This window comes from Megalobrama amblycephala, linkage group LG9 (genome assembly GCF_018812025.1).
Source record: "Megalobrama amblycephala isolate DHTTF-2021 linkage group LG9, ASM1881202v1, whole genome shotgun sequence".
Lineage (NCBI taxonomy): Eukaryota > Metazoa > Chordata > Actinopteri > Cypriniformes > Xenocyprididae > Megalobrama > Megalobrama amblycephala.
In genome coordinates, this window is record NC_063052.1 from 5,788,072 (window position 1) to 5,815,500 (window position 27,429).

General features: G+C 37.4%; 1 protein-coding gene across 2 annotated transcripts in view; it reads right to left on the reverse strand.

The window, feature by feature from the left end:
- Nucleotides 1-5,539: 5,539 nt before the first annotated feature.
- znf704 (zinc finger protein 704) overlaps nt 5,540-27,429 on the reverse strand; it is a 58,324-nt gene continuing 36,434 nt past the window's right edge. The window contains exons 3-9 of one of the 2 annotated variants that reach the window (XM_048201331.1): nt 17,864-17,967; nt 16,084-16,325; nt 12,775-12,875; nt 9,132-9,390; nt 8,227-8,337; nt 7,771-7,868; nt 5,540-5,666 (exon numbers count right to left, since the gene is read on the reverse strand). In XM_048201331.1, coding sequence (XP_048057288.1) covers nt 5,552-5,666; nt 7,771-7,868; nt 8,227-8,337; nt 9,132-9,390; nt 12,775-12,875; nt 16,084-16,325; nt 17,864-17,967 — 1,030 coding nt within the window. In that variant the 3' untranslated portion in view covers nt 5,540-5,551. The remainder of the gene's footprint in view (nt 5,667-7,770; nt 7,869-8,226; nt 8,338-9,131; nt 9,391-12,774; nt 12,876-16,083; nt 16,326-17,863; nt 17,968-27,429) is intronic. The other variant, XM_048201332.1, reaches the window with a different exon arrangement.

Below are 27,429 nucleotides of genomic sequence, written 5' to 3' on the forward strand. Positions count from 1 at the left end.
TCGCCCGATCTTCGTTTACAGTCTGAGGGAGACGCACGCTGTATTCAAGCTATTCTACATTGTTTGTATTTTGGTATTGCTATATTTTTTTGAAATGGTGCGTAGGTGTGCATGTCGCGGATGTCCTAATCGCGTCACAGTCCGGAGCAGAAGGGGGCAGTAATGCACCAATAAGCTGGATGCCAACCGCCGTAGAAGAAGAAGCAGCGTCACTGTGGATATACACAGACCCGGAAGAGAAGACAATGCTGAATAAAGTCATATTTTTTGTTATTTTTGAACCAAAATGTATTTTAGATGCTTCAAAAACTTCTAACTAACCCACTGATGTCACATGGACTACTTTGATGATGTTTTTATTACCTTTCTGGACATGGACAGTATATCGTACAAACATTTTCAATGGAGGGACAGAAAGCTCTCGGACTAAATCTAAAATATCTTAAACTGTGTTCTGAAGACGAACGGAGGTCTTACGGGTTTGGAACGACATGAGGGTGAGTCATTAATGACATAATTTTCATTTTTGGGTGAACTAACCCTTTAAGGGTGAGTAAATCATGGGGTAATTTTGATTACAAAGTGAACTAATCCTTTAACACTTGAAAATTAAATAAGACAGCCATATAATAATGTTATTATACATTTGTACTGTAAAATAACATTATTATATTATTTTTCTTAAATACTTGATTCTTATTTTACAGTAAAATATTAAATTAGTAACATTTCTCTTATTATTTTAATTCAATAATAATAATAATAATAATAATAATGCAATTTTACAGTATTATTATTATTATAAAGTCATATGTTATATTGATATATAAATTACAAAATTGTGGCTAAATTGTGCAGCCCTACAAACAATTTTTTTTTTATTTTTTTTAAATCTCATTTTAAGTTGCAAATCATAATTTTTATCAGGGTAAAAAAAACAACAACAAAAATCGCAATTCAATTTTTTCCCCAAATCATGTAGCCCTACTTTGAAAGACGATGGAAAGCAAAAATCGGTATCTGAATCTGACCAAGCTTGTGATTCATAACCCTAAGATCTTCTGTGCATGGTCCTATCTGTTAGACTGGAGTTTTAGTCTCTGACAATAATGGATGATCTCACTGTTTAAGCATCTTGTAAGAAAAACATTCCCCGATCTTTAAAAACGCAGCCGTATTCAACAAACCCCTGCTTGAAATGTTGATTAAATGTTTCCCGCTGCGTTTCCAAAACCGGAGATGAAAACAACAAGACAAAAACAACTACAATATTGTAGCTAAAAATCGTTTACAAAGCACAGCCGGGAAAAGACGACCCCATCCCCAAGCTTCAAATTCATCAAAAGACTCTTTGAGCAGAAAAAAGCAAGAGCTAGTCCTTAAATCAGTAAAAAAGGGGCCTCCACTCCCACACATTTAAATCCAGACGAAATGATGAACTCAGACAAGCCGACACCAGAAACATTCCTTTGCTTTTCTGTGCATCTCCACGCACAATATCAGACCTCACCAAGGCACAGTCAGACTCCTATATATCCTCATACAAATACATTCCTGAAAGCGATCAGAGGGACTGTCCCCCTCCACAGAAAACAAAAACAAAACCTCTCAGGCTCCCTCTCGACCCCCTGAACTAGGATAGACATTACTTGATCACGCACCATGGGGACCTGGCAGCTCATTTGTCGGTACTATGCATTGCAGAATGCCAATACTGTCCAATGACAGCTGAGATTATAATCCCTATAAGAGTGAGCAAGTTCTATCATGATGACACCGTTTCATAACAAAAAGATTTAAATGTGCAGTCTGGAATGTTCATTTCGACTTTTTTTTTTTTTTTTTGCAGACTCAGTCTCGGCACTATCTTCAGCCTCTACTCGTTCTTGCCGTTTGTGGTTCGACACAAACATGCAAGTTATGTAAGTAGACTACTGAGTGGCCCATCTGCCATCTGGCTATAGCTGAGTGGCGGTTTGGAGTTACACAAACGATTCAGTCTACGCAAAGACAGTCAGATTGGGTAAGTCTGACATAGGATACACACACCCACCCTAAACATCTGCACAGATCCAACACTAATACCAACAAAAGCCATATGGGTATCCGATTAACATCCCATTTTCGACGTGTGGGAAAAGAGATGGCGAGAATTGTCTGCCTCTTTTAAAGCACCTAGCTAGCATGTTAAACTCTGGACCCGGTGAAAGTTCAGAACAGGAAGCATCTTATTCTGTTCCCTAGAATCTGTACACCGGTGTGTTAAAGTAGCTTAGAATATGGATCAGAACAGTTACACATTTTGAGTAATATAACAGCATTATTAGTTATCTTGGTTATTATCTGTCCTATACGGTATGTTTACACAGAACCAGAAAAGACTACTTATAGGTTAAAGATAGCTAACACCTTGGTGTCCCACGGGATCTGAACAATAATAGCTTGGTACTGCATTACTATGAGACATGGACCCAAGTAGGTATTCATGAGCAGCATCCTAAATACTGTTTACCAGGTAGCTTATATATGTATTGTAGGTACATTATATATTGTTTAACTTGTGAACGAAGTTGGCCATTAACAAGGAAAATAGTGAAAACACAACCTACTTGTTGCAGCTTGATATGCACCGTGTGTCTGTTCGATTTCATGCTGTACAACAAAACAAAGGCCAGTGCACAAGGAAACTAGCACCCCTGATGAACACGAGTGATGCGCCGTGGCCTAGCTAACAAAACCGCAGCCGAAGCACCATGGTGACAAGTGTGTGAAACATCATTAGAAATTAAATGCACCGTGATGTTACGTACAAATAACTTCACACAACAGCTTATCCGAGGCAAGAGCATTTAGAAATATGTTACCAAAACTCGCTCCTAAAAATGACCTCGGTCTCATTTGTAGGAAACACGATGAAAAGAGTTTCCACAAGTATATTCCGAGTGTAAACAGTTGGAGACATCAGCTTGCCCTCTTACGTAAAACACGCATGAGATCTCTCAGACCCTTTGGTCTATGATAGCACCAGAAAGGGAACGGAGCGACAAGCAGCAGCCTCTGAGATGTTCCTCACACCAGCTGAGGGGCCAAAATATGCAGCTATTAATGACTGAAACTCATCTTCAACTCTGGCATAAGATCACAAAGTGTTTTGATGGGCATTGGAGTAGAATTGGAGTGCTAGAGCCCTTGGGTGCTGGTGTGTGGCTTCAGTATAGCTGTGCTTTCACAAACAGGTTGCCTCCAGCCATACAGAAAGACGCAAAACCCTTGAGACCTTTTCCTTGCAAGATCTGTTGAATTGTGTCAACAAAACGTGGGTAAAATAGAAAAATGATAGATCCAAATGCAAAAACAGTCATATATATCTTGTTTGATAAACATGAACAAGACTCAAAGCACACTAAATCAATGGCAGTTTAAAATTGTTTTTGTTTTGGAGATGCTATTTGAATATTTAAACGTATATCGATTTTACACGGATTTTAATTGTAGATTCACATTCAAAATGTTCTGTTTTTTATTTCTAATCTATGGATTTATTCAGATAAGCAGCAAAAATTAGATTTTGGTTTCGTAGATCTAAACTACGTCCATATCAGGTGTGAAATCAGTTTGAATCAGAATGCATCTCAATGTAAACAAACAAATCATATTTCAAGTAGCTTTTACAAGTAGTCTACCAACTTTAAGATGTTTTTCAGTCTCTTGCCATCATCCTGATGGTTACATCATTCCTAAATTAACCAATGTAGATACATAGGATATTGTATAATTTGAAATTGGATTTGAAACCAATTCGGAGTTTTGTGAAGTGTGAACAAAGCCTTACTTCATGTTCTACCAATAAAACCAAGTGTTATTTTGGGAGTAAAACATTTCATTTTGGAGAAATGAATACCGTATACCTTATCTATATACACATATCGACAGTAAGCGAGAGCGGAACCATGTGATGAACAAAACAGAAACAGACAATTGTGCTGATCACAATTAACACTGTTTGCATGCATATGATGAGTTAACTAGCTTGTGTTGATGTTACGTATGTAGACAATGTCATGTTAGACTGTATCAGAGCCACCAAAATAGTGCCAGATTATGTTTGCCAACTGAGCTGCCGTATTCCTTGAAAGCCAAACATGTCAACATCAAATTTCATTCTATCCTGGTCATCTTTTGCAAAGAAGCACATCGTGAAAAGACGTCCATCCTGCTGCAACCAGCGTTCTACCATGTTACACGATACTGTACCAAGTACAGAAGAATAACACCTCCACATCTGAGTGCTTCCAGCATGAGATCCTGTGCTGGAGTAGATGTGGCATTTGCTATTTTTATTACTTCCTACTTAAACCTGTGAGGTCAGGAAAAAGGTGAGAGGTAAAGAGCTTTTCACCTTTCAGAGGTAAAATTAACCACTATGTAGAGTTTTCATACTCTTTACTCAGGCATGTTGGTCGAACCTCTATAGGCAACAGACTGTGGTGTGAAACCACCGCGGGCTCATTTATGGCTCTAATATGAATGCAGTTCATTCCTGCTGATGGAGTCCGATGGGAAGGAAAGGTTGCGTTGCCTGAATGGCTGGTTCTTGCGACTGCTAACTTCGATGCAAGTCTGTGCTGTTGGGTTTAAATGATTGCAGTCTTTGTACTTCATTCAGCTGAAGTCAGTTACACACATAGCAAAAAAAAAAAAGAAAAAAAATGGCACGTAAAAAACCCTTTTTGGTAGCAAGAAGATATTCCTGTGACAAAAAGCACTGAGTTCTCTGCTGTTAAATCTAACTGCTGGTTTTGCTTTTACTGATCGCATCCCTGAAAGAAATGTCCTATTGGTAAACGCAAATATAAAACCAGAGATATAAAATCCGTCCTTTGTAGGTGCAATTGCTTGTGACAACACGGCTGAAAAGGGGAGCTGAAAGTCCTTCTCTTCCCATACTTTTTTTTTTTTTTTTGCATTGATGAACTCAAGAGAGCTGTCCAGTCAACATCCCAAAACAAACCCTGTGGTGGTACATTCTTGAGAAGACAGAGTTTTCTGGCTGTCCATCCCTTAACCTGTAGTAAAATGGGCAGGAGAAATGTGGAAAAAGTGCCCATGGAAAAAGAAACACTTTCTCCGGTTGTTTTATAGCACTCTCACACAGTCTGAAAGAGAGCTTTCTTCTCTTTTAAAAAGAGTTTCGACATAGGCTGGTCTTGCCCTAACTGGTCCTTTAGGAACTGACAAGAATGTTTTAAGCAGTATATCGAACACAAACAAAAAGAGATGGATCACAAGTCTTCTTTTTTTTTCTTTTTCTTTTTTTTTTGCAGTGTAAAGCAACTCGCCTTGAAGGGAGAGTTGGGAATCTTCAAAGATTGAGAGTGCGTCCGTTGGTTTGGGAGGGAATGCATAAGGGTTTGACCCCTGGGGTCCACTTGAGTTTAAGGTGAGGCAGGGTGGGTCTGTGGTCAGTAACAAAGAGAAAGGACGTTTTTCATTATGCTATGCATGCAAAGGAAGCCCACCCTGTTTTCGTGTCTCAGCCGTCTCAGCTGTTTCAGTCAACAAATCTCTGGCAGGCTTTCTTCCAGCGGCAGGCCGTGCACCACATGTCTCTGTTTTCCATGCCGTACACCTTACGACACTTCTTCCCCTCGCCTCGTGACTTCCTACTGCACAGCACATAAAAGACAAACAGAGATTCACAAAAATTGTTCCAACAAACAAAATCAAGAGATCAAGGCAAGTTCATTAGTTCACTTTAAAATGAAAATTCCTCCAAGATTTACTCACCCTCAAGCCATCCTAGGTGTATATGACTTTCTTCTTTCTGATGAACGCAATCGGAGATATATTAATAAATATACTGATGCATCCAAGCTTTATAATAGCAGTGAACAAGACCAACAAGTATAAAGCTGAAGAAAGTGCATCCATCCATTATAAACATACTCCACACGGCTCCAGTGGGTTAATAATAACCTTCTGGAGTGAAATGATGCGTTTGTGTAAGAAAAATGGATGCGCTTTCTTTTCTTACGTTCACTGCCATTATAAAGCTTGGATGCGTCAGGATATTTATTAATATAACTCGGATTGTGTTCATCAGAAAGAAGAAAGTCATATACACATAGGATGACTTGAGGGTGCGTAAATCTTGGGGTAATTTTAATTTTAAAGTGAACTAATCCTTTAACTGTGAAATAGTAAGACATAGGTCACGTGACCTCAAATAATATAGTATTATTATATATAAATACAGAATAAACATTTTCAATGCCAATGATATGACTGGAGTTTTCATCTCATGTGAGAGTACATAACTTTAATCATATTTGTTAAAATTATTATTAGTTTATTTTTTGTTATTTATATTTTAGCAGTTTATATCATTATAATGATAAACAAACAGGATACAATCAATGTAAAAACAAAATAAAATAAAAATGTGAGGATATTCACATTCTGGAGGATAATTTCTCTAAATTAAAACACTAAAAACTAAAATCAATCATTATTAACAAGTGAATTTAGACAAGATGATAATGTACAGTACAAAAAATGGATATTAATTTTCAGATTTGCTCCAGGCATCATAGAGAACAGAACTTATTGTTAATTGTAGTTTTCTACTCTCAGATTTTATGATGTGCGACTAGATTTGGACACTCATAAAACGTGTAAGAATGTCCCTTACGAGTGCCACACCTCCAACATTCATCATGTCTAACTATTTTACACAGCCATTTTAAAGGTGCCCTAGATTATGTTTTTAAAAGATGTAATGTAAGTCTAAGGTGTCCCCTGAATGTGTCTGTGAAGTTTCAGCTCAAAATACCCCATAGATTTTTTTTTATTAATTTTTTTAACTGCCTATTTTGGGGCATCATTATAAACGCGCCGATTTTATGCTGAGGCCCCTTTAAATCCCGTGCTCTCCGCCCACAGAGCTCGCGCTTGCCTTAAACAGTGCCTTAAAGTTTACACAGCTAATATAACCCTCAAAATGGATCTTTACAAAGTGTTCATCATGCATGCGTCGGATTATGTGAGTATTGTATACTATTATATTGTTTACTTCTGATTTTGAATGAGTTTGATAGTGCTCCGTGGCTAACGGCTAATGCTACACTGTTGGAGAGATTTATAAAGAATGAAGTTGTGTAATGCATTATACAGACTGCAAGTGTTTCAAAATGAAAATAGCGACGGCTCTCTTGTCTCCATGAATAGAGTAATAAACAATGGTAACTTTAACCACATTTAACAGTACATTAGCAACATGCTAATGAAACATTTAGAAAGACAGTTTACAAATATCACTAAAAATATCATGTTATCATGGATCATGTCAGTTATTATTGCGCCATCTGCCATTTTTCGCTGTTGTTCTTGCTTGCTTACCTAGTCTGATGATTTGGTTGTGCACATCCAGACGTTACTGGCTGCCCTTCTCTAATGCCTTTTATAATGTTGGAAACGTGGGCTGGCATATGCAAATGTTGGGGGCGTACACCCCGACTATTACGTAACAGTCGGTGTTATGTTGAGATTCGCCTGTTCTTCTGAGGTCTTTTAAACAAATGAGATTTATATAAGAAGGAGGAAACAATGGAGTTTGAGACTCACTGTATGTCATTTCCATGTACTGAACTCTTGTTATTTAACTATGCCAAGATAAATTCAATTTTTCATTCGAGGGCACCTTTAAAAGTACAATATTCATTACTTCAAGTGTATGACTCTTAATGAACTAAAGTGTATTTAAGACTGTACCTGAGTGAGCCTGCAGCTCTTGGGGGAGACGAGAGCACTGCAATGGTCTGAGAGCGCTGCTCCCCAAAGCCCTGTGTCCGGCTGTGAGTGGGAGAGGCCTGCAGTCAGAGAGAGAGTTAAAATCCTTCACACAAGGCCAAAGACATCATTCATCCATCTCCTGTCATAAAAACCTCAAAGTGTAATTTACAGAAACACGGAGTATAAAATGGTGTCTGTTTAGCTTGTTTTGTGAGAGTTTCGGTATTTGGTTATCTATCTCAGAGATGTGTTTGCATATTTGAGTCACCTGACATCACTGTCAATCAAATGAGGGGCCAAACTGTGGTAGATCAGTGAGTGATTATGAGAGACAATCAGCGTGTATAAGGGGACAGTCTAACGCAAGGCACACTGAAGATCAGTGTGTGCAGGTGTGTGATGGGCACAGGAGTGTGTGTGTGTATGTTTACTCACAGAGGTGCCAGTGAAAGTGACAGGTGGGGACTGCCAGGAGATACTGAAACTGCTGCTGGAGGGGGTGAAGCCAGTGGAGCTGGTGGAGGGGATGGTAACAGGGGCTGTGGCCTGTGGAGTGACAGTCACACTGATATAGAGTCTCTACGGGCCCGGGATTATGACTGGGCTTTAGTATATAATGTTATAAACATCTAGCATTCAAGCAGTGGGCTTTTCTTTATTGGTAACCCTATTATTGGTCATTTACATGGTTAGTTCACCCAAAAATGAAATTTCTGTCATTAATTACTCACCCTCATGTCGTTGCAACCCTGTAAAACCTTCGTTCATCTTCGGAACACAAATTAAGCTATTTTTGATGAAATCCGAGAGGTTTTTTGTCCCATAGAAAGCAATGAAATTACAACATTCAAGGTCCAGAAAAGTAGTAAAGACATTGTTAAAATAGTCAACGTGACTACAATGGTTCAAACTTAATGACAGAAATTTCATTTTTCTGTTTTGTAACAGATCAGAAGTACACTGTTTAACAGGGTTATTATTATATAACAGGGTTTTTATTATTTTGTTTTGCACTTTGGTTTTCAGTTTCAGCGTTTAGTTCAGTGGTTCTCAATCCCCATCCATCATAATTCTCTTCATGCATTGTGACCTTTTCATCCTCCATATTGTGATTGAGGGGCATCTTTATGCACAGCTTGGCCTGTTGAATCTCTGTCTTCAGTCATATTGAGGCTATCTAATATTAAATGTTTTTCTTTCTTTCTGTAATTGCATTAAACTACTAGGTCATATTCATTTTACTTCTGTCTAGAGGTTGTGTACTGCATCAGAGTGGATCTCTCTGGTGATGTAATGTTATGTAAATGTGCATAAACTCATTGCGATTGGATGGGCTGTACCTGGTAGGCGTGGTCTGTGTGGACTAGGTAGAGTGCGCTGGGAGCAGAGCGACTGAGAGGGGTGGTGGTGCTGTTGTCACTCTTCGCCCCGTTAGTGCCATCCGGCTGTCTCTGGTCCAAACTCGGCGGGGGAGACAGCACAGACGGGGACACAGGAGACAGACTGCTCAAACCGTCCGCCACAGAGTCTGTGTTCAGCTTAATCTCAGTGTAATAGAAATCCTCCTCACCGTCACTGCACTCTGAGTCACAATTCCTCCTGAGGAGAGACAGATCATTGAAACATTGTAATATCAACACTATGACTTGCTTTAACATTTCTAATGTGCACTATTAATATAATTTTTTTAAAGTTTCTATACTATATTCTATACTATACTTTTCCATCATACTGTACAGCCCTATAAAAGCAAATCACAGTATTTCCACACTAAAACTGAAAAAAAAAAAAAGGCTTCAAAGTTGATTTAATATGAATTAATTTTACTCTGTATGTCATTTTGACACTATAATAGTAAACATTTTTGTACTAATTTATACTTTACGTAAATGGACAACATTACACATAATGGTCCTACAGTATTAGGGGTACAACCAATCACAAAACTCACGGTTCGGATCATATCATAGTTTTATTAGTCACAAATATGATAATTTTTCAGGTCAGCAAAAAAAAAAGTTCAAACATTACTAAAGACAAGTGAACAAGACAAATTTCAGTAATAAATAAGAACAAATACACATACAATAGAACAAAGTTACAAATAAAAGCAAGGTCTAACAGTAGCATTCCGGTACAGAAATGTAATAATTAAGTATAAAATAACACTGCATAGTGTTCACTGTACAAATTAAATATAGATTAATCTTTAAAGCTATATTCGTTAACTTGATGTTCACTTCAAGAATACTTGCCGAGATGGGTATTTTGAGATAATTTTGTGTGTATGTGCCAGTTCAAATGCAAGGAGATGTAAAAGAACTCAATTCTGTGTTCACGCGCTGTCTGAAACGTGGCTCTCTGTGTGCACACTTTAAATGTATGTGCATAGAAAACAGCGTGCAATTACCAAATTAAGTTCTCTTGCACCTTTGCTTATACTTGAATGGTTTAAAATCACTTTAAATTGGCCAAGACATGCAATTGATAAGGTTTTACTCTATAAAGGATAAACACTGCAACTAATCCACAAATTACATGCGTTCCAAACCGTGGGGCCTGGTCCTTACAGATCAACTACGATCTGTGTTATGGTATTTTATTGTGTAGTGTTGTAGATTACAGTGTAATGAAATGTATATAATATGTATTGCATAGTATAATGTCACATGATCATTCAGAAATCATTCTAACATGCTGATTTGGTGCTTAAGAAACATTTCTTATTATTATCAATGTTGAAAACAGTTGTGTTGCTTAATGTTGTTGATGCTGCAATACATTTTTTTCAGGATCCTTTGATGAAAGTTAAAAATCAGCATTTATTTGAAATAGAAATCTGATGTAACTGTATTATAACATAATTGTCTTTACTGTCACTTTAGATCAATTTAATGCATCCTTAAAAGTATTTATTAAAAATAATCCTACTGACCCGACCCCATACTTTTGAACAGCGGTGTAGTATAGTATGGTATGGTATATTGTACAAAACTTTATACGTTGAATGTTTCAATTGTTACTTGATGCATAGAACTGTCAGTTTCTCATGTCCTTCCACTGAACCATACTTCTGAAAATGAGTTCTCAGAAATCCTCCTGGTAGCTCACAGCAGTACTGACATAAGTGTGGTTTAATTAGACTTTAGCCTAGAGAAACATAAACCTTCCTTCACAATCATCTGGTCTTTGCTGTCATTACTTTGTGCCCAGCAGTAGTAGTGTAAGCATGGTGATAATCCTGCTGGAATTAGTCTCATGTTTTGACATTGAATCAGGAGAAGCCTGTTGTCTCTCATCTCTCACTATAGGCTATCCAGAGTACACTGTGATGGATGTCAGCCAAGAGTATGAAAATATGAAGTATGAAGTGTCCATGAAACGTTTTGAAAATTACATGAAAAGTGTGTTGGTAATAAATGTAAAACCTAGACATTTAAAAGTGTTAATTATCAGGGCGAATACACCAGGAAATGCACTGAATGAGTAAAATCTGCCAGAATTAAATTTTTTTCCAATACTTTATGGACTTTTACACATGTCCTGTGATGGAAAAAACTGAATTTTCAGCATCATTACTCCAGTCTTCAGTGTCACATGATCCTTCGGAAATCATTCTGATTTGGTGCTAAAGAACCATTTCATATTATTATCAATGTTCAAAACAGATGTGCTGCTTAATATTTTTGTGGAAACATGAACATTTTTTCAGGATTCTTTGATGAATAGCATTTATTTGAAATGATTATAAATGTCTTCACTATCACTTTTGATCAAAAATGATCAAAAATCTAACTGACCCCAAACGTTTGAATGGTAATGTACCAAATACCCTTCTCATTAACAATTTGTATTACCGTTACTGCGCAAGACAAATAAGGCACGAACTATGACAAGCCTAACTGACATAAAACGAGGCATAATTGTGCAGAAAATAATAACAATGACACTGTGCTAGTTCAGTGCATTTAAAGGTGCCATCGAACGTTTTTTTACAAGATGTAATATAAGTCTAAGGTGTCCCCTGAATGTGTCTGTGAAGTTGCAGCTCAAAATACCCCATAGATTTTTTTTTATTAATTTTTTTAACTGCCTACTTTGGGGCATAATTAGAAATGCGCCGATTCAGGCTGCGGCCCCTTTAATTGCTTGCGCTCTCCGCCCCCCCCCAGAGCTCTCGACTCTATCGTTGCATAAACAAAGTTCACAGAGCTAACATAACCCTCAAACTGGATCTTTACCAAGTGTTCGTCATGCAGCATGTCTAATCGCGTAAGTATGGTATTTATTTGGATGTTTACATTTGATTCTGAATGAGTTTGATAGTGCTCTGTGGCTAACGGCTAATGCTACACTGTTGGAGAGATTTATAAAGAATAAAGATGTGTTTATGCATTATACAGACTGCAAGTGTTTAAAAATGAAAATAGCGACGGCTCTCTTGTCTCCGTGAATACAAGAAACGATGGTAACTTTAACCACATTTAACAGTACATTAGCAACATGCTAACGAAACATTTAGAAAGACAATTTACAAATATCACTAAAAATATCATGTTATCATGGATCATGTCAGTTATTATCGCTCCATCTGCCATTTTTCACTATTGTTCTTGCTTGCTTACCTAGTCTGATGATTCAGCTGTGCACATCCAGACGTTAATACTGGCTGCCCTTGTCTAATGCCTTGAACATGGGCTGGCATATGCAAATATTGGGGGCGTACACCCCGACTGTTACGTAACAGTCATGTTATGTTGAGATTCGCCTGTTCTTCGGAGGTCTTTTAAACAAATGAGATTTATATAAGAAGGAGGAAACAATGGTGTTTGAGACTCACTGTGTGTCATTTCCATGTACTGAACTCTTGTTATTCAACTATGCCGAGGTAAATTCAATTTTCAATTCGATGGCACCTTTAAAAAGTATTGTGGGTGGTTAGTGAATAAGACACAATTTTTTGTGATACCACAGGTGTCTTACCCCAGGTGGACGGTTCGAATGTGCCTCTGGATCCCGGCGGCTGTGCTCAAGACCTTCCCACAGTTCTTCCACAGACACTTGAACATCACCTTCATGGAGTTCTGTCAAGGACACAGGTGCACAGTGAGTACACTAATCCACATCAATTGGCAGACCACTTGTACCCAGCATTCAGATGCACACAAAAGACTGACACGGGGGGATGCAAGAGGTGAGAGCGGAACCCAGAGCCTCAGCAGGACGCCCACCTTAGATGTCTCTCTTGCTCTATTCTGAGGCTGGTAATTGGTCGGCATTGAGAGTGACACTATAGCACAGTCTTTCAAAGCTCATGTCATTTTTCACACAATGTGTCTGCACTAATTACACAATTGTCATTTGAGAGCTGCAGCTCCCGTGTCAAAACCGCACTCGAGTTGAAAGCACAAGTGAGCATAAGTGAAGATGAAAGTCTTAATACTTCGATCTCTCGACATATGCTTTTATGCCGGGTGGCGTGCGGTAGTTTGTTTACCATTGTCATGACACTAATTTAATTTTCTCTAGATGGCCATTGTGTTGGTCTGGCAAACAAAGCAGCTCATTCCCGCATAATCGGTTCACCATGTCCCTGGATGACAACAGCGCCGCAATTCCCAGTGCTATAAACCAGCTACTAATTAACAACAGTTCAAACTGGCTGGTGCCTCGTGTTGAAGTCAACTCTCTAGAAGGCAGCTGAAGGTCAAAGCAGAAAGCTTTGCCATTTTTCTTCATTTAGGAAAGACTCTGCCAGAAAGACATTGAGATATGACTGACTGATGTGTCTGGAGGTAGCTCATGATTTCACAGCAATTCCTAGAAATTAATCTAAAAGGAATTTCACTTCTTCATCAACAGCATTATTAATTAGATTTATTTATAGGAATTGGTGTGAAATCATTACTTAAAATGTACCATGGTTCTACCAAGGTTTTTAGGACATGGTACCAAGGTAATATATAAATATGGTAATCATTCAGTAACAACAAAATAGTATTTATGAAAGTACTACGGTATTACCATGTTTTATAGACATAATATTCGCTAAAATACCACCTATCAGCACAAAAAAGTGCCAAACAGTACCATGGCATTTTTTTTTTACATTTATTACCATGTTTTTTGGAAGTACTTTGGAGTACTATCTGAAATGAAACATGAAGAGTACCATGATATTACCACATGTTCATCACTGTACCATGGTACTGTCAGAAAGTCATTTTTGTAAAGGTTGTATGTACTATTGTATACTCTGTATAACAGTACTACCACAGTTTTTTTTTTTTTATGGTAATACTATTGTTTCAAGGTATTTTTAAAGTATCTTGGAGTGACCATGTAAATATATGTAAATATATAAAAACAGCAATCATTCAGTAGCACAGTATTACCATTTGATATGAGAAATGCACCATGGTATTCTCACAGTGTTCTGTAAGGGCTGTAAATATGACTATATGTTGATATTTTCAAAAATAAAACAGATATATAGCTAAAAAATTTGAAATTTGTTATTTAGTATCGAGATACTATTATAGTTTAATAATAATAAACTAGAATTGTTTATAAAAATTATATATATATATATATATATATATATATATATATATATATATATATATATATATATATATATATATATATATATATATATATCCATTTAGTTTTAATTCCAGTTTTATTTTTGTTACTTTAGTACATAAAGTTAAACTAAATGAAAACGAGAAATGTTTCTTTGGCAAATAGCTGAAATGTAACAAAAATGTAATACATTTATGTCCATGAAATGCAAGGATAATAGCAGTGATAATGAAAACAAGGCACTGACAAACACTGGTGGCTGCTGTTGTTCTAGAATCCTGAGCTGAAGAGACAATAACTGAGATAAAGGAGGTCTATTCATTCCCACAAATGAGGGAAGACTGACAGAATCTGGGATGCACCTGACATGAGTCTGACGAACTGGAAGATAAAGTAGATTAGTGCCCGTGAGCAGCCTAGTGCATTGGTAACTTATCTTCGTAAAGAGAAGTAAATTGCCTCTCTACACAGCATCATCATGTCTAGTAATGGCACCTCCAAATGAGCCACATCCCAGAGAGGACAGCGTGTTATTAAAAGTAAAGAAAAATGTGCCCATGACTTCTCAAATAATCTGTCTGCAATGCTAGTATGAGACTAGATGTAAATCACTTTAACACGTCATGTCACATGCAGGAATAAAATACAAAGTACAAGGGCTCTTAGTCAGAAAAACTAATTTAATCATTATTTATCTCTCAAACTGCGTATTTCTGAAACTGCATTGAAATACACTGGGAAACACAGTGATCACAGTGATCATGTTTTGTTTTTTTTGCTGGTTTGCTGCAGCTCTTTGATTAGGGCTTTTTCCATTCATCATGATCTTCATTTGAATAATCTCAATATTGATTCTTAAAATCCCAGTTACTACCTTTTACTTTATGATCATTTATATACAAAAGGACTCTTTTAAACCAGTTATTTTTAGTGAATCAAAAACACATCCAGACTCTTATGAGCCGGTTCTTTTCCCAGTTTGTACAAGGTTGTTGTATTCTATCTGTTAAATAAATGTTCCCCTTACAATTTAGATTCCACCGGAATCACATACATTAACTAAAATCCCTAAAACAATTAGGCATAATGGTATTAACTAGTGCTTGACTGATGCTAGATTTTGTAGGCACCCATAACTTAAGAGTTAAAAAAACAGATTTCTGACTGGCCTGATTTGAATCGGCCATTTTGTTTTAAAATCAATAGGCTAAATGTCGTAAAATTTCCTTAGTCTAAAGGAGTCCAAAATATACGAAATCGCACTATACATAAAATAAAATAAAGCACAAACAGTTTAAATGATACTCAATACACTGTAATCACCTCTAACGTTCTTTCTCCACATTTTAACTGCATTTACACCAGTCGTAATTAAAAATAAAACTAGAATACTTGCACTTATTTTTGCAGATATTCAATATTCAAGAGCCATTTTTGCTGCCGATGAATGTGCAAATCGACCTCTAGTATAAACATGAAGTATTCAGCACTCACATAAGGGTCTTTGTCTCATTCTAAATTGCATTTGAATTTCACTTCATGGATCACAAACCGTGCCAGGGACACAGGCGGCAGGGTGGCTGCGGATTTTCGTGCCGCTCATTGTAAATCTATTATCTTCCTTTATCCATTCTTCCTATAGTAGCGTTTAACCAAGTTACGCCTGATCAAATCTCCATAAGTGAAGGTGAGATGACAGCAGCTCACCTTGCGTTTGCGGGGGATGGGTTCGTCGAACAGCAAGCTGTTGCCATCATGCTCATCGATGTTGTCATCCGGCGGGCCGTTGAGGCTGGGCATTCGAAAGGGTTTGAAGCTGTCAGCGGACAGGGGCGGAGATGGCGTGGACGGGTTGGACTGGTCACTGGGCGCACTCCAGCTCCAGTATCCACTGCTGCTGTAGCTGGATGGAGTGAAACCTCCATCCTTCCAGGAGCCATTTAGACCCTCTGTATGGTGAGGGCATAAAGACACATTAAGAGCAATAATAATAACCATCATCCAGACATATATACTGCTTTATAATACACTAAACTTTCAATTAAGTGTAATGAGGAGTGAAAAGACATTAACGTCATGTTAGTTTATGAAACTCGGTGGGCAGTAGTGCTTTAGCACACTGTCATAACAGAAAGTTAAAGTCCTAATTATATTACATAAAAGCCACAATTATAGTACTCCATTAAAGGCATTCAAAAGTTGTAAAACATCTTCATCATGGTATGCAGTCCTTGTATAATAATATAAAAGTATGTATGCAGTCCAGAAGCAGCACGGACTCAATGTGCTTTCACATAAGATGCGTTTGCAGGGCGTAGCTGATTTGCCGCTGTGTACCACAAATACACCTATTTTGATTAAAAATATATATATATATATATATATATATATATATATATATATATATATATATATATATATATATATATATATATATATTAAGTTGTAATGTGGCACATACAGATAATAGATGAAAAATATAAATTAAAATTAGAAATGTTGCCTTGATAAATAACAGTACTAAAATTACTAAAATCAAAATAAATATAAAGCCAAAAACTAAAATTATGACAAAAGCACATCAAATTATTAAACTTTAAAATTTTAATGAATACTGAAAAATAAAGTACAATAATTTAAATAAAATAACACTTTCACAATGGGAATCGGCAGGAAACTGCTAATAAGAAATTATATAAACATATGGGTCACAATACAATAATTATGTGGTCCTTTATATTTACTTTATAATATTTTTTAAAACTGTGATCTGTGATACATATTGTGATCTTTTACTTGTTTCTCTGGGACTTTGTTTATTTATTTGTTTAATTATATTGTTAGCTTATTCCAAGTCTCTTTCCCCCATATTTATGTGAAAAATAAACTAAAAATAATTATTTGGTGAAAATATTGATCCAGTAATGAGAGGTAAAATAACTCAGTAAAATGTTGTTGTTGATTTTGTTTTTGTACCCACCCCAGCATATCATATGCAAAGAGGTTAGCCAATCATAACAGAGGTCATTTACATATAGAAGTCTTAATTTGTTATGGCATGTCAGCACAAAAGGCCTTTTTTTCTAAGCAATAAAGTAATAAATATATAACACTTAAAAAGTACAGTATCAAAGACAGTGAAAGGTCAAAGAGAAGGTATAAATTTAAACTCATTTATGCGTGTTTTGGTGCAAAACACCTTTACTAACATTAAATACTACTTCAGGAAATAAACAATGCTACAGAAGTGTAGAATATGGCCCCTTTAAGTTATTAGTAGATGACAGCTTTAAGACAGCAAAAGCTAGTCTCATGATGCCTGAACTAATGCACTACTGTCTCATGTGATAGTTTTTCATGCGCATGTGACAGAGAAAACAGGAAATAGCTTAGTGAAAAGCAAGCTGTTTCTGCAGCTCAAAGCAGATAGTGTGAAAAGGACTTCATGAGGACTGAGAGCACGGTGTAGTTGTGAATAGTTACTTACCGCTAACTTTTACAGGAGGGCTCCGCACCAGAGGACTAGTGGACAGGCTGGTCAACACCATGGCAGCCGTCACTTTGTCCATGTCCACCTCCTCCTCAGATTTCCTGTAAGAGCAAGAAACATAACTTAAACTTACCATGAAATTCACAATTCTTATTTTTATGGAATATTGCAGTGTTTATTAGAATTATATATCATTTTCTTAAAGGGTTAGTTCACCCAAAAAATGAAAATTTTGTCATTACTCACCCTCGTGTCGTTCCACACCTTCGTTTATCTTCGGAACACAAATTAAGATCTTTTGATGAAGTCTGAGAGGTTTCTGTCCCTCTATAGAGATCCAATGCAACTACAACTTTCAAGGTCCAGAAAAGTAGGAATGACATTATTAAAGTACTCCATGTGACTCCAGTGGTTTAACCTCAGTTTTATGAAGCAACGTGAGTGCTTTGTTTGTGCAAAAAAACATAATTTGCCATTTTATTTACAAAAATACAGATCTGCAATGCACGTTCACGAGAGCTTCACAAGGCACGCGTGTTGGGTTCAGACTCGAGCATCAACTCAACACACATGCGCAAGTGTTCACAAGAGAGCTGACATTGTTGCGTGAACACACTTTGGATAATACTATTTTGTAAATAAAGTGGTAAATTATGTTTTTTTTTTTGTACAAAGCACTCTCATGTTGCTTCATAAAATTGAGTTTAAACCACTGGAGTCACATGGAATACTTTAATGTTGCCTTTCCTACCTTTCTGGACCTTGGAGTGGTAGTTGCGTTGAATCTCTATGGAGGGACAGGAACCTCTCAGACTTCATCATAAAGATCTTAATTTGTGTTCTGAAGATGAACAAAGGTCTAACGGATGTGGAATGACATGAGGATGAGTAATAAATAACAGAATTTTTATTTTTGGGTGAACTAACCCTTTAAATGTGCCCTTGCAATCTTAATCAAAAACATTAACTTCCCCTCCCTCTCGCAAAAACATCTCTTCTATGATGACGTGCACCGGCATGAGAGCGGGACAATAATTGTGGGACAATTGTGTTATGCCGCAACACCGGTTACATCACTTTCCCACCACGGCACCTCCCCCCATTGTTGTATTAGTTTTTTTTATAGTAATAGAAGTCATTTAGTTAAGTTAGAGAACAGAAATTACAATTAAAAACTGAATGAGTCTGCTCAATTCAGAATGAGTTGCAGCACAGATCAGCAGCAGAAGTCAAATTTCTCCTCACCTCACCCATTTTGCCTCACTCTTCAGTCCTGACTGACAAGACAATGGCAGATGATTTGGTTTTACTGGTGTTGTCACCAGGGTTCTAAATTAACACCCGCCAAACCACCAAATGCGGGTTAAAATTCATTTTGGCGGGTGTTAACTCCCTGAGGTCTGAAAACGCGCCGGCGCGTTTTGCAGGGGTTTTTTCACATTGCAGCAAAACAGACTTAAAATACTCCGTCATTTCTTGTCATAGAGACATAAGTAATATATCAATTGAAACTATAGAATATCTTCTTTTATTTGTGTACACTCAGAGTAAAAACACAATGTTGTGCTTTTTGTAAAATAAAGAAAACTAACATGATGCGTGATCTCTCCTCTCCCTCTGAACGAAGTCCAATCTGATAGTTCTCAGAAAATGAACTGTAACTTATGAATACTAATGACAAAAAAAATGACACTTACGTCTAAAGAAATGTTGAAATGTCAGGTTTTAAATCGTGCAAGTCAAATCGAAAACAAACTTTCTGTGTTTATGTAATCTGTATGAAAAGAGAGCCATGTCAGAAGTCTGTGATTCAGCTCATTATCCGCTAATGCGGCCACACCCACGGAGCCAGTGCTATTCAGACGCAAATTCAGTCAATACATGCATTCATCGTCTCAATTGTGTATTTATTGTCTTGAAAAGTGTTTATTTGGATGTTAAAGCAATGGTTAGCGATCTCTAGAAGACATGCCATTAGTTCCTAGTTCCTTTTCTTCTTTATATTATGAATTTGTGGACTAAAGGTGTAAAGAGCGCCCTCCGGCTGCAAGTATGAATTAAAAACACAGTATCCAGCACTCATAGTGATGACAATAAATATTATTTCTCAGTATAGAAAATTGACATAAATATATAAGAAACCATCAATATTTCTCCAAATGTGCATGCTTTTAAGCTAAAAGCCTATATGAAATGCCATAGAGGTAACATAATTGTTCAGACACTTTGCACCACAGAAATACATTATATTTTAAAGAATATAATAGAATACCATTATTTTAAATTGTAATAATATTTCACAGTATTGCTGTTTATGATGAGCTGAGACATTATTACAGAGGGTTTTTTTCACAGCCTACCTGACTGAAAGGCCTCATTAATATGCAAGTCATTTCAGATCATTACTATGTGATTCCTTTGTCTTCTCAGGTGTAAATGGCCCATTATTCATGCAGATTCACGCCCCCACGCATACTGTGTTTCTTGACAAAAAGTGTCTTACAAAAACTAAATCAATTTATTGTTTTATATGAAGGAGTAGGCAGCATAATTTTACATAATTCTGAAGCAAAAACTCTAGTCTACAACCTCCAATACCCAAAAGTCTTATGAACACAGATTTAATATACTTTTTTTGGCCTTATTTCAGTGACTTAAGTTTTTTGTTTTTTCAATAACCACGCATAAACATTATTCCTTCAAAAATACAAACATGTACATACATGTTCCTCACATATTATTGTAGCCTAGTTTGTGCTGAATACAGTGTAATGACACTTTTGTCATTTATATGTTTATGAACAACTGAAAAAAGCACAAATGTCAGGGCATGTCAAAACTTCTCCAAGCCCCAAATCAGCCTCAGACTCCAGAGGGTTAATAAAAACTTACTAGCCAGTTTGGTCGGTGATGCATAAGGCTCTGTTCTCGGTCATTTATCCCCCTGGCAGCACTTCCTACATTTCCCATGAACACTGTGCCGTAATGCTAAGTGATGACGTTACATACGCCTATTGGCTGCACGCAGTTTGCAGTGAAACCAGCGCGAGAAACCATGGAAACGAACGGAGCGTCCATCAGAAAACACAAGGAAGAAGAAGAACGAATGGAGCCAGAGCAGGGAGCATAGACTGAAAGAGGAGGGAGTTAGCTAGTAAAGGAAAAAGTTAAGATTAAACTAAATGCGGCGGTGGTTGGGACAGATTTCTGGGGGCTAGAAGAGGAACGAGGCAGGGGATGAGGATATCGACAGAGAAACGAAGAAAAGAAAATTTAATGCCAAATGGCTGACGGGTCATGAAGGGCTTGTGTTTGATCATGAAAATGTCGTCATGTTTTGTCAGGATTGCCGCATGTACGCGAAAGAAAAAAAACAAAACGAGCAATTTCGTGGTGGGAACTAATAATTTTAATAATTAACAATGTTAATAAAATTATCAAATGCATTCAGTGGCACTCATAATTTCTCTTATTTTCACCGGAAAAAAAATTGGTTAGTGGAAATTCTTATTGGCTGGTAACTTTAGAAAGTTACCAGCCACATTGGCTGGTGATCAAAAAAGTTAATTTAGAACCCTGGTTGTCACACGTCGATTAACCGGTGGGAAAAGTAGGTGTGCTCTGGAGTGCCACTGCCTTTGATGTGGAAATCTTATCTAGTAAATTTCTTCTGTTCAGTCCATCAAGGTCAGACGCGAGTAAAAACATGAACACACTGGAGAGCTGATTTTAGTAGAAATTGAAGTTGTAATTCTAATTAAAAGCGATGTGAATGTGAAGTGAATGCTTGATTTAAAGCAATCTGTTGTACAAGAGCTATATAAATAAATGTGACGTGACTTGACTGGAGTGTCAAATTGCAGAGCTAGTGCAAATATATCCACATCAGTTTGATCAGATGCTTTCATAACTACTGTTTTCTCACTGCTCTCATTTTTGTTGTGTGTTCATTTTGTTCTTGAGAGGAATACGTGCAGCACATATTTACATATTCTTCTAAACGTTGGGATGTTCGCTATGAGTATACCTCTGCTGAGGTATTTCAAACTTGTTTTTACCTCTAAGAGAAGAATGAAAAAGGACTGCGCCTTGAGTATATTGGGGCCCTAATGGTTAGGTATTACAGATCTCCTTGATTCAGGCCACAAAAATGCTATTACATACACGTTGCTCCGAGCTTCCACGCCAGATGCTGCGTTCATTGTTGTGGGATCTCCAAAGCTGCACCACACAGCGTTCCTATGATGGACAGAACAAGAACATCTGTCCTGACAGATGACTCTCATCACTCACAGATGCAGTGTAACATGTCTCTTTACGATAGCATGATGGCGAATGATGATATCTCAACGCAACCCATTTCTGCTTTGGGAATGGACCGGCTGATCTTACTCTGTTTACAGGTTTCTAAACAACAAAAAAGGGCTGCGTGAAAGACATGTCAGTGTTTTTATATAGCAAAGGACATCTGTAAAATCTCAGATGGGTATTTTATGCCTGTGATTGAAGGATGGATGATGAATGCATTGATGTGTGGAAGGAGTAATAAATCTTCTCACCTGTCAGCTCAGAGGAGCACATTCTCTCCTGGGAAAACCTGAGCTGCCCTGCCAAAGGCACAACATGAAATCTCATAAGAGAGCGAGAGACAGAGAGAGACGAGAGAGACCTCTGGCTGACAGTGAAGCCCGGGACCTCCATTAGAGATAGGCCTAATTTATGTTTCTCATGCGGCGAGAATGATGTCATTACGGCTTTTGGATAAATCACGGTAGGCTGCCATCAATGCCGCATTTCCCAGGACCCCGCTATTACAGCTACTTCCTGGTCACCTTGGGAGAGCACGTTGGGAGTGATGGAGCTTTCCAGATAATGCCATGCTGGTGCTCCAGGATGACGGCTAATTAAGAGCTTTAATATCTCTCATCCCATGGAATATTGTAAATTTCAAGAAATGCATTAGATCCTGTGTAATTAACATGTGATATATTGCCACTCTTTAAAGAAAAAAAAAAAAGGATCTCTGAAGTCCCAAATCACATGAGTCATTAGTGTCCTTATCAAGCCATGGGAGTGAAGCCGGCCACACATTTATGAACAGTAATTAAATGAGAAGGTGAGCAATACATACAGCTGCAAAACACGCATTTGACAGTAGACTAAGGGGGCTTTCACACTAGACACGTTCGCTGCGGTCTCCTACAAGTAGTTTCGGGTTTCAGTCGACCGGTGCGCTCCAGAGACCACATGACAGCTTTCACATTACCAATTTTTCATGCGAACAGTGTCCCATTTCAAACTAAACTGCCAGTGTTAAAGCACCCCAAGTGCTGTCTTTAGTTGCACATCGGTGTGCTCATCCACGCAGTTCACATCATGACCCATTCCACATAAGGCCTGATTCATATAGAATGGTGATTTCAAAAACAACATTTGCAAATAGATACATCATGGCTAGGGATGGGTCAGGATGATCAACTGGTCATCCATCAAGTATTCGATTAGTGAGTTCAACTGGGGGCAGAGGACCCCCCAAAAGGCCACAAGGGGGTGCTTGGGGATCTACTTAAAATTGGAGAGAAGGAAAAAAAACACCACAAAATGTATTTTTAGGGTTATCGGATTCAACATACTACCTTAATGTGTTAAATTAAAGGTGCTCTAAGTGATGTCACGCGTTTTTAGGCCAAAACATTTTTTGTCACATACACCAAACATCTCCTCACTATCCGCTAGCTGCCTGTCCCCTGAACACACTGTAAAAAAATGCGGTCTCTGTAGTCGCCACAAGCTCCGTAAACGGCAATAAAAACAAACTGGTGCAGCCTGGACCACGAATCATAATAAACATGCTCCAGCCAATAACCGACAAGAATGATTTTAAATGCGCGTTCATGACTTGTTTCAGGAAGCACGGAGGGGAGGGGGAGGAGGAGGAGGAGGGAGGGTCTAGCTAGCCTCTGTTTAGTTTGACAACACTTCGAACGTCAACAGGAAGTTACTCCACCCAGGATCGCTTAGAGCACCTTTAAATTAATTGCTTAGTGTCAGTACTACACTGAACTACTATAATGTTGAATATAATGTATAATAATGGGGGAATATTTGTGGGTCCTAAAAATGCCAAATGTTTAGTACCAGTAAAAAATAGCAAATGTTTATTTACTAGAGTTGTCAAAAGTACCAACTTCGGTATGGTACCAAGTCAGTACTGAAATTTAAAAAATATGACGCTTTGGAGCACTGAGCGGATTCGTAAACATCTCTGATTGGCCATTGTGTTGACGCACACACCGGATTTGTCTGTGATTGGCTTCAGTGATCGATAGACATCAATGACGCTCTTCACCGAGTGCATACACAGATACAAACCGGAACGTTTGAAAACACCCGTCTATCGTGGACCAGTCTGCTGATAGATGCCTGCTTTCAAAATGCTTTCAAATTTAAACACTTGTGTGCTTTCAAATGCTCCAGTGCGTTGATCATTGTAGCCAATCACAGACCATCAAATCTGATGAGCGCGTCAACACAATGGCCAATCAGAGGTGTTTACGAATCCACTGAACAGGGCTCAAAGCATCACATTTTTAAAATTTCAGTACCGATTGGTACCGAAGTCGGTACTTTTGACAACTCTACTATTTACTAGTAAAAAGTGGCCTAAATTATTTTAAATATATCTGATCAATGACAAGAATGAAAACATATTCAGATTTTTCTGTATTTTCAGCTTCAGAATCATGAATATTTTTATTTTGGTATCAACACTGCCCTGTGCATTGGATTACCCGCACTAAGTCCAAGCCTATTCATTTCCACCCCCAATGTAATACCAAATTTAGCATTTTAATCAACAGTTAATTTTTAGTTAACCTTTTACCATATGTCTTGAAGTACTGAATCGTGACATGAGGGTATCGTTACATCCCTAATCAATTCTGCTCCCATGTCCTCTGGCTGTCATGACCATAAACCAGCCTAATTACACGGGGCTTACAACTAGTAGATTATGAAAAGATGTAATTTTGCACATCTCTAATCATGGCCTCTTCCCATCATCACTAGAATATCTTCAACCATGAAGCTGGAAAAACACATTATGGGAGTTACTGTTCTCAAATAAAGAAAAAGAACAGACAAACAGATGCTCTGCTGTGAACTGAGCCTGTGCTGTATCTCATTGATGTTGGCTTGTCATCTCCCATCTCCGTTGACTTCTTTGGTTTTCTCAATGGGAATGGGACAATATGATCATGCTCCTTCTGCTCATTTTCAATCAAGCAGGTATAAATTAATGACCATGCTGTAGAAATAAGCCTGGGTATGAATTACCCAGATTTAAGAGTCATTAATACCCAGTAATTCTTCCAGTGGCTTCCCTCATTTGCAGGAAGCCAAACGTCAATGGGTTTTTTTGGTCATGGGGGTAAATGCGTGAGATGGCTGCCAGCCAGGATAGGGAGGCAGTCCGCAGACATCTGTTGCGATTCAATGGACAGATGTGCCAACTTTTTTGTAGCCGTCCAAACTCGCAAGACAAATGATAGAGCGGGTGGCTAGAGAAAGGCTATCCTACGTACCTTCAGACATCTGGACCTTTGTGTTTAATTAGTCCATTGAGGAGGCCTGTGCCCACAGTGGCAGAAAACTGGAAAGATGTTTCCAGTTTCAAAAATAACTGCGGTTTTGGAGGATATAATAACAACTGATTGGATTACAGTCATTTTCCCAAGCCAATATCAGTATTCTTGCATTTAATCACTGTGGACTCATTCAAGCCATTCGTCCTTGTGGCACAAAAAATGTTTGACAAAATAACAGTGCCACTTCAACATACCAAAACGATCGAAAACAAATTGCTCTCCATTCAGAATTCAAAGAGAATTTCAGTGTCAGCAAACGCTGATAACTCTGAAATAGCACTGGGGAAATCAGGGGAATTCCCCGAAAAACCAGAGCACACAGCTCCTCCCCTGTAGCCAACCCCTTCCTGTTTGGTTTTGAGCAAGAACAGGAGGGAGCAGAGAGATTCCTTTGAAGTTGGTTCGAGCTGGGCCGTCCATCGTTTATTATAGTCACTAGTGTATGACGCTCATTTCCTTCTAAATAACAGGCAATAAATCAGACACCTCAAGCTTCCCGGCGTGAGCTCCTATGTTCTGTTATCACTGCCATCCACGTAAAAATCTGCATACGACATGGGACAAATATGCATGAGAGACATTGAGGCATTATAAACGTTAACCTGCTGTAAACATGTAGCATTGTGACGGTGACCTCTGACTGTCAGATACTAATCAGATACGGTCATGGACCGAGCCCTCTGCGTTTATCTATGGCTGTGTGCAGATCCAATCAACATCACATACCTTTAAAAGATAAAATAGCTGTGGTATATATGGGCTGCTTTCTTTCAATTTCCTGTGCAATATCATTACAGTGCAGCTCTGGGTGGTATGACTATACCGTCTATATTATACGGCAGTACAAACGTGTTCTGCAATACCATTTATACCTGTAGTACAATTTAAAAATATACACCAAGCAGTAAACTATAGTCTGCGAAATGCGTTGTGGATGGCATCCAATGTAGACAGCTTCACTGACTATAATAAAGCGATTCCGTTTTTGTTTATGGTTACTGGATTAATTTAGCACATCGATACATATTTGGTGTGTGGTCAAGTGCATATACTGCATATATCAGCTATTTTCCAACCATTTAAATTAGATTTGTAATGCATTACTCTTTAGAGTCTCTTTTCAAATTTAACGGAGCTCCATAATGGGGAGCTGTTGTGCTGATGTGATATTAATTATATTACCTTTTGGGTTGCATCTATCAAGGCCAGAATTTTATTTTTCAAGCATTTTAAAGTGCGTTTTAAAGTAAATAGATCACACATGGTTATGTAATCTAACAAAGAATAATATAATATAATATAATATAATATAATATAATATAATATAATATAATATAATATAATATAATATAATATAATATAATATAATATAATATAATATAATATAATATAATATAATATAATTAGTGCTGTCAATTGATTAAAAAAAATGAAATCACACATTTTTTCTGTAATTAAATCTCGATTAAAACATTGTTGCAAAACATTGTTTTTTTTATTTTATAATGTAATAATTTCACAGTTACTCTCCAAATTAATGTAGAAATAACTTAGAGACAGTATATTTTAATTATTTGTTTAATGGCATCTTTTTATGAGTGAAGGCCAATATCACTGATACTAATACTGGTACTGTCTCTATGAAATAGATTTTTTTAAACATTAATTATAGACATTCAACATTACAGTATAACTGAAAGCTATCAATTTCAATATTTATTGGGCTTTAAAAAAATAACTTTTAATTGAAGTGAACTTAAAATCTCCACATAAAATCATTATAATAAATGTCATATTTACCTGTGGCCTTCCTACCTGTCTGAATTATGACGTAAAAAACGGATGCTGTGTTCATTGCATTAAATATATATTTAACGTGTTAACCTGAAAAAATTATTCGCATGCGTTTATGCGTTA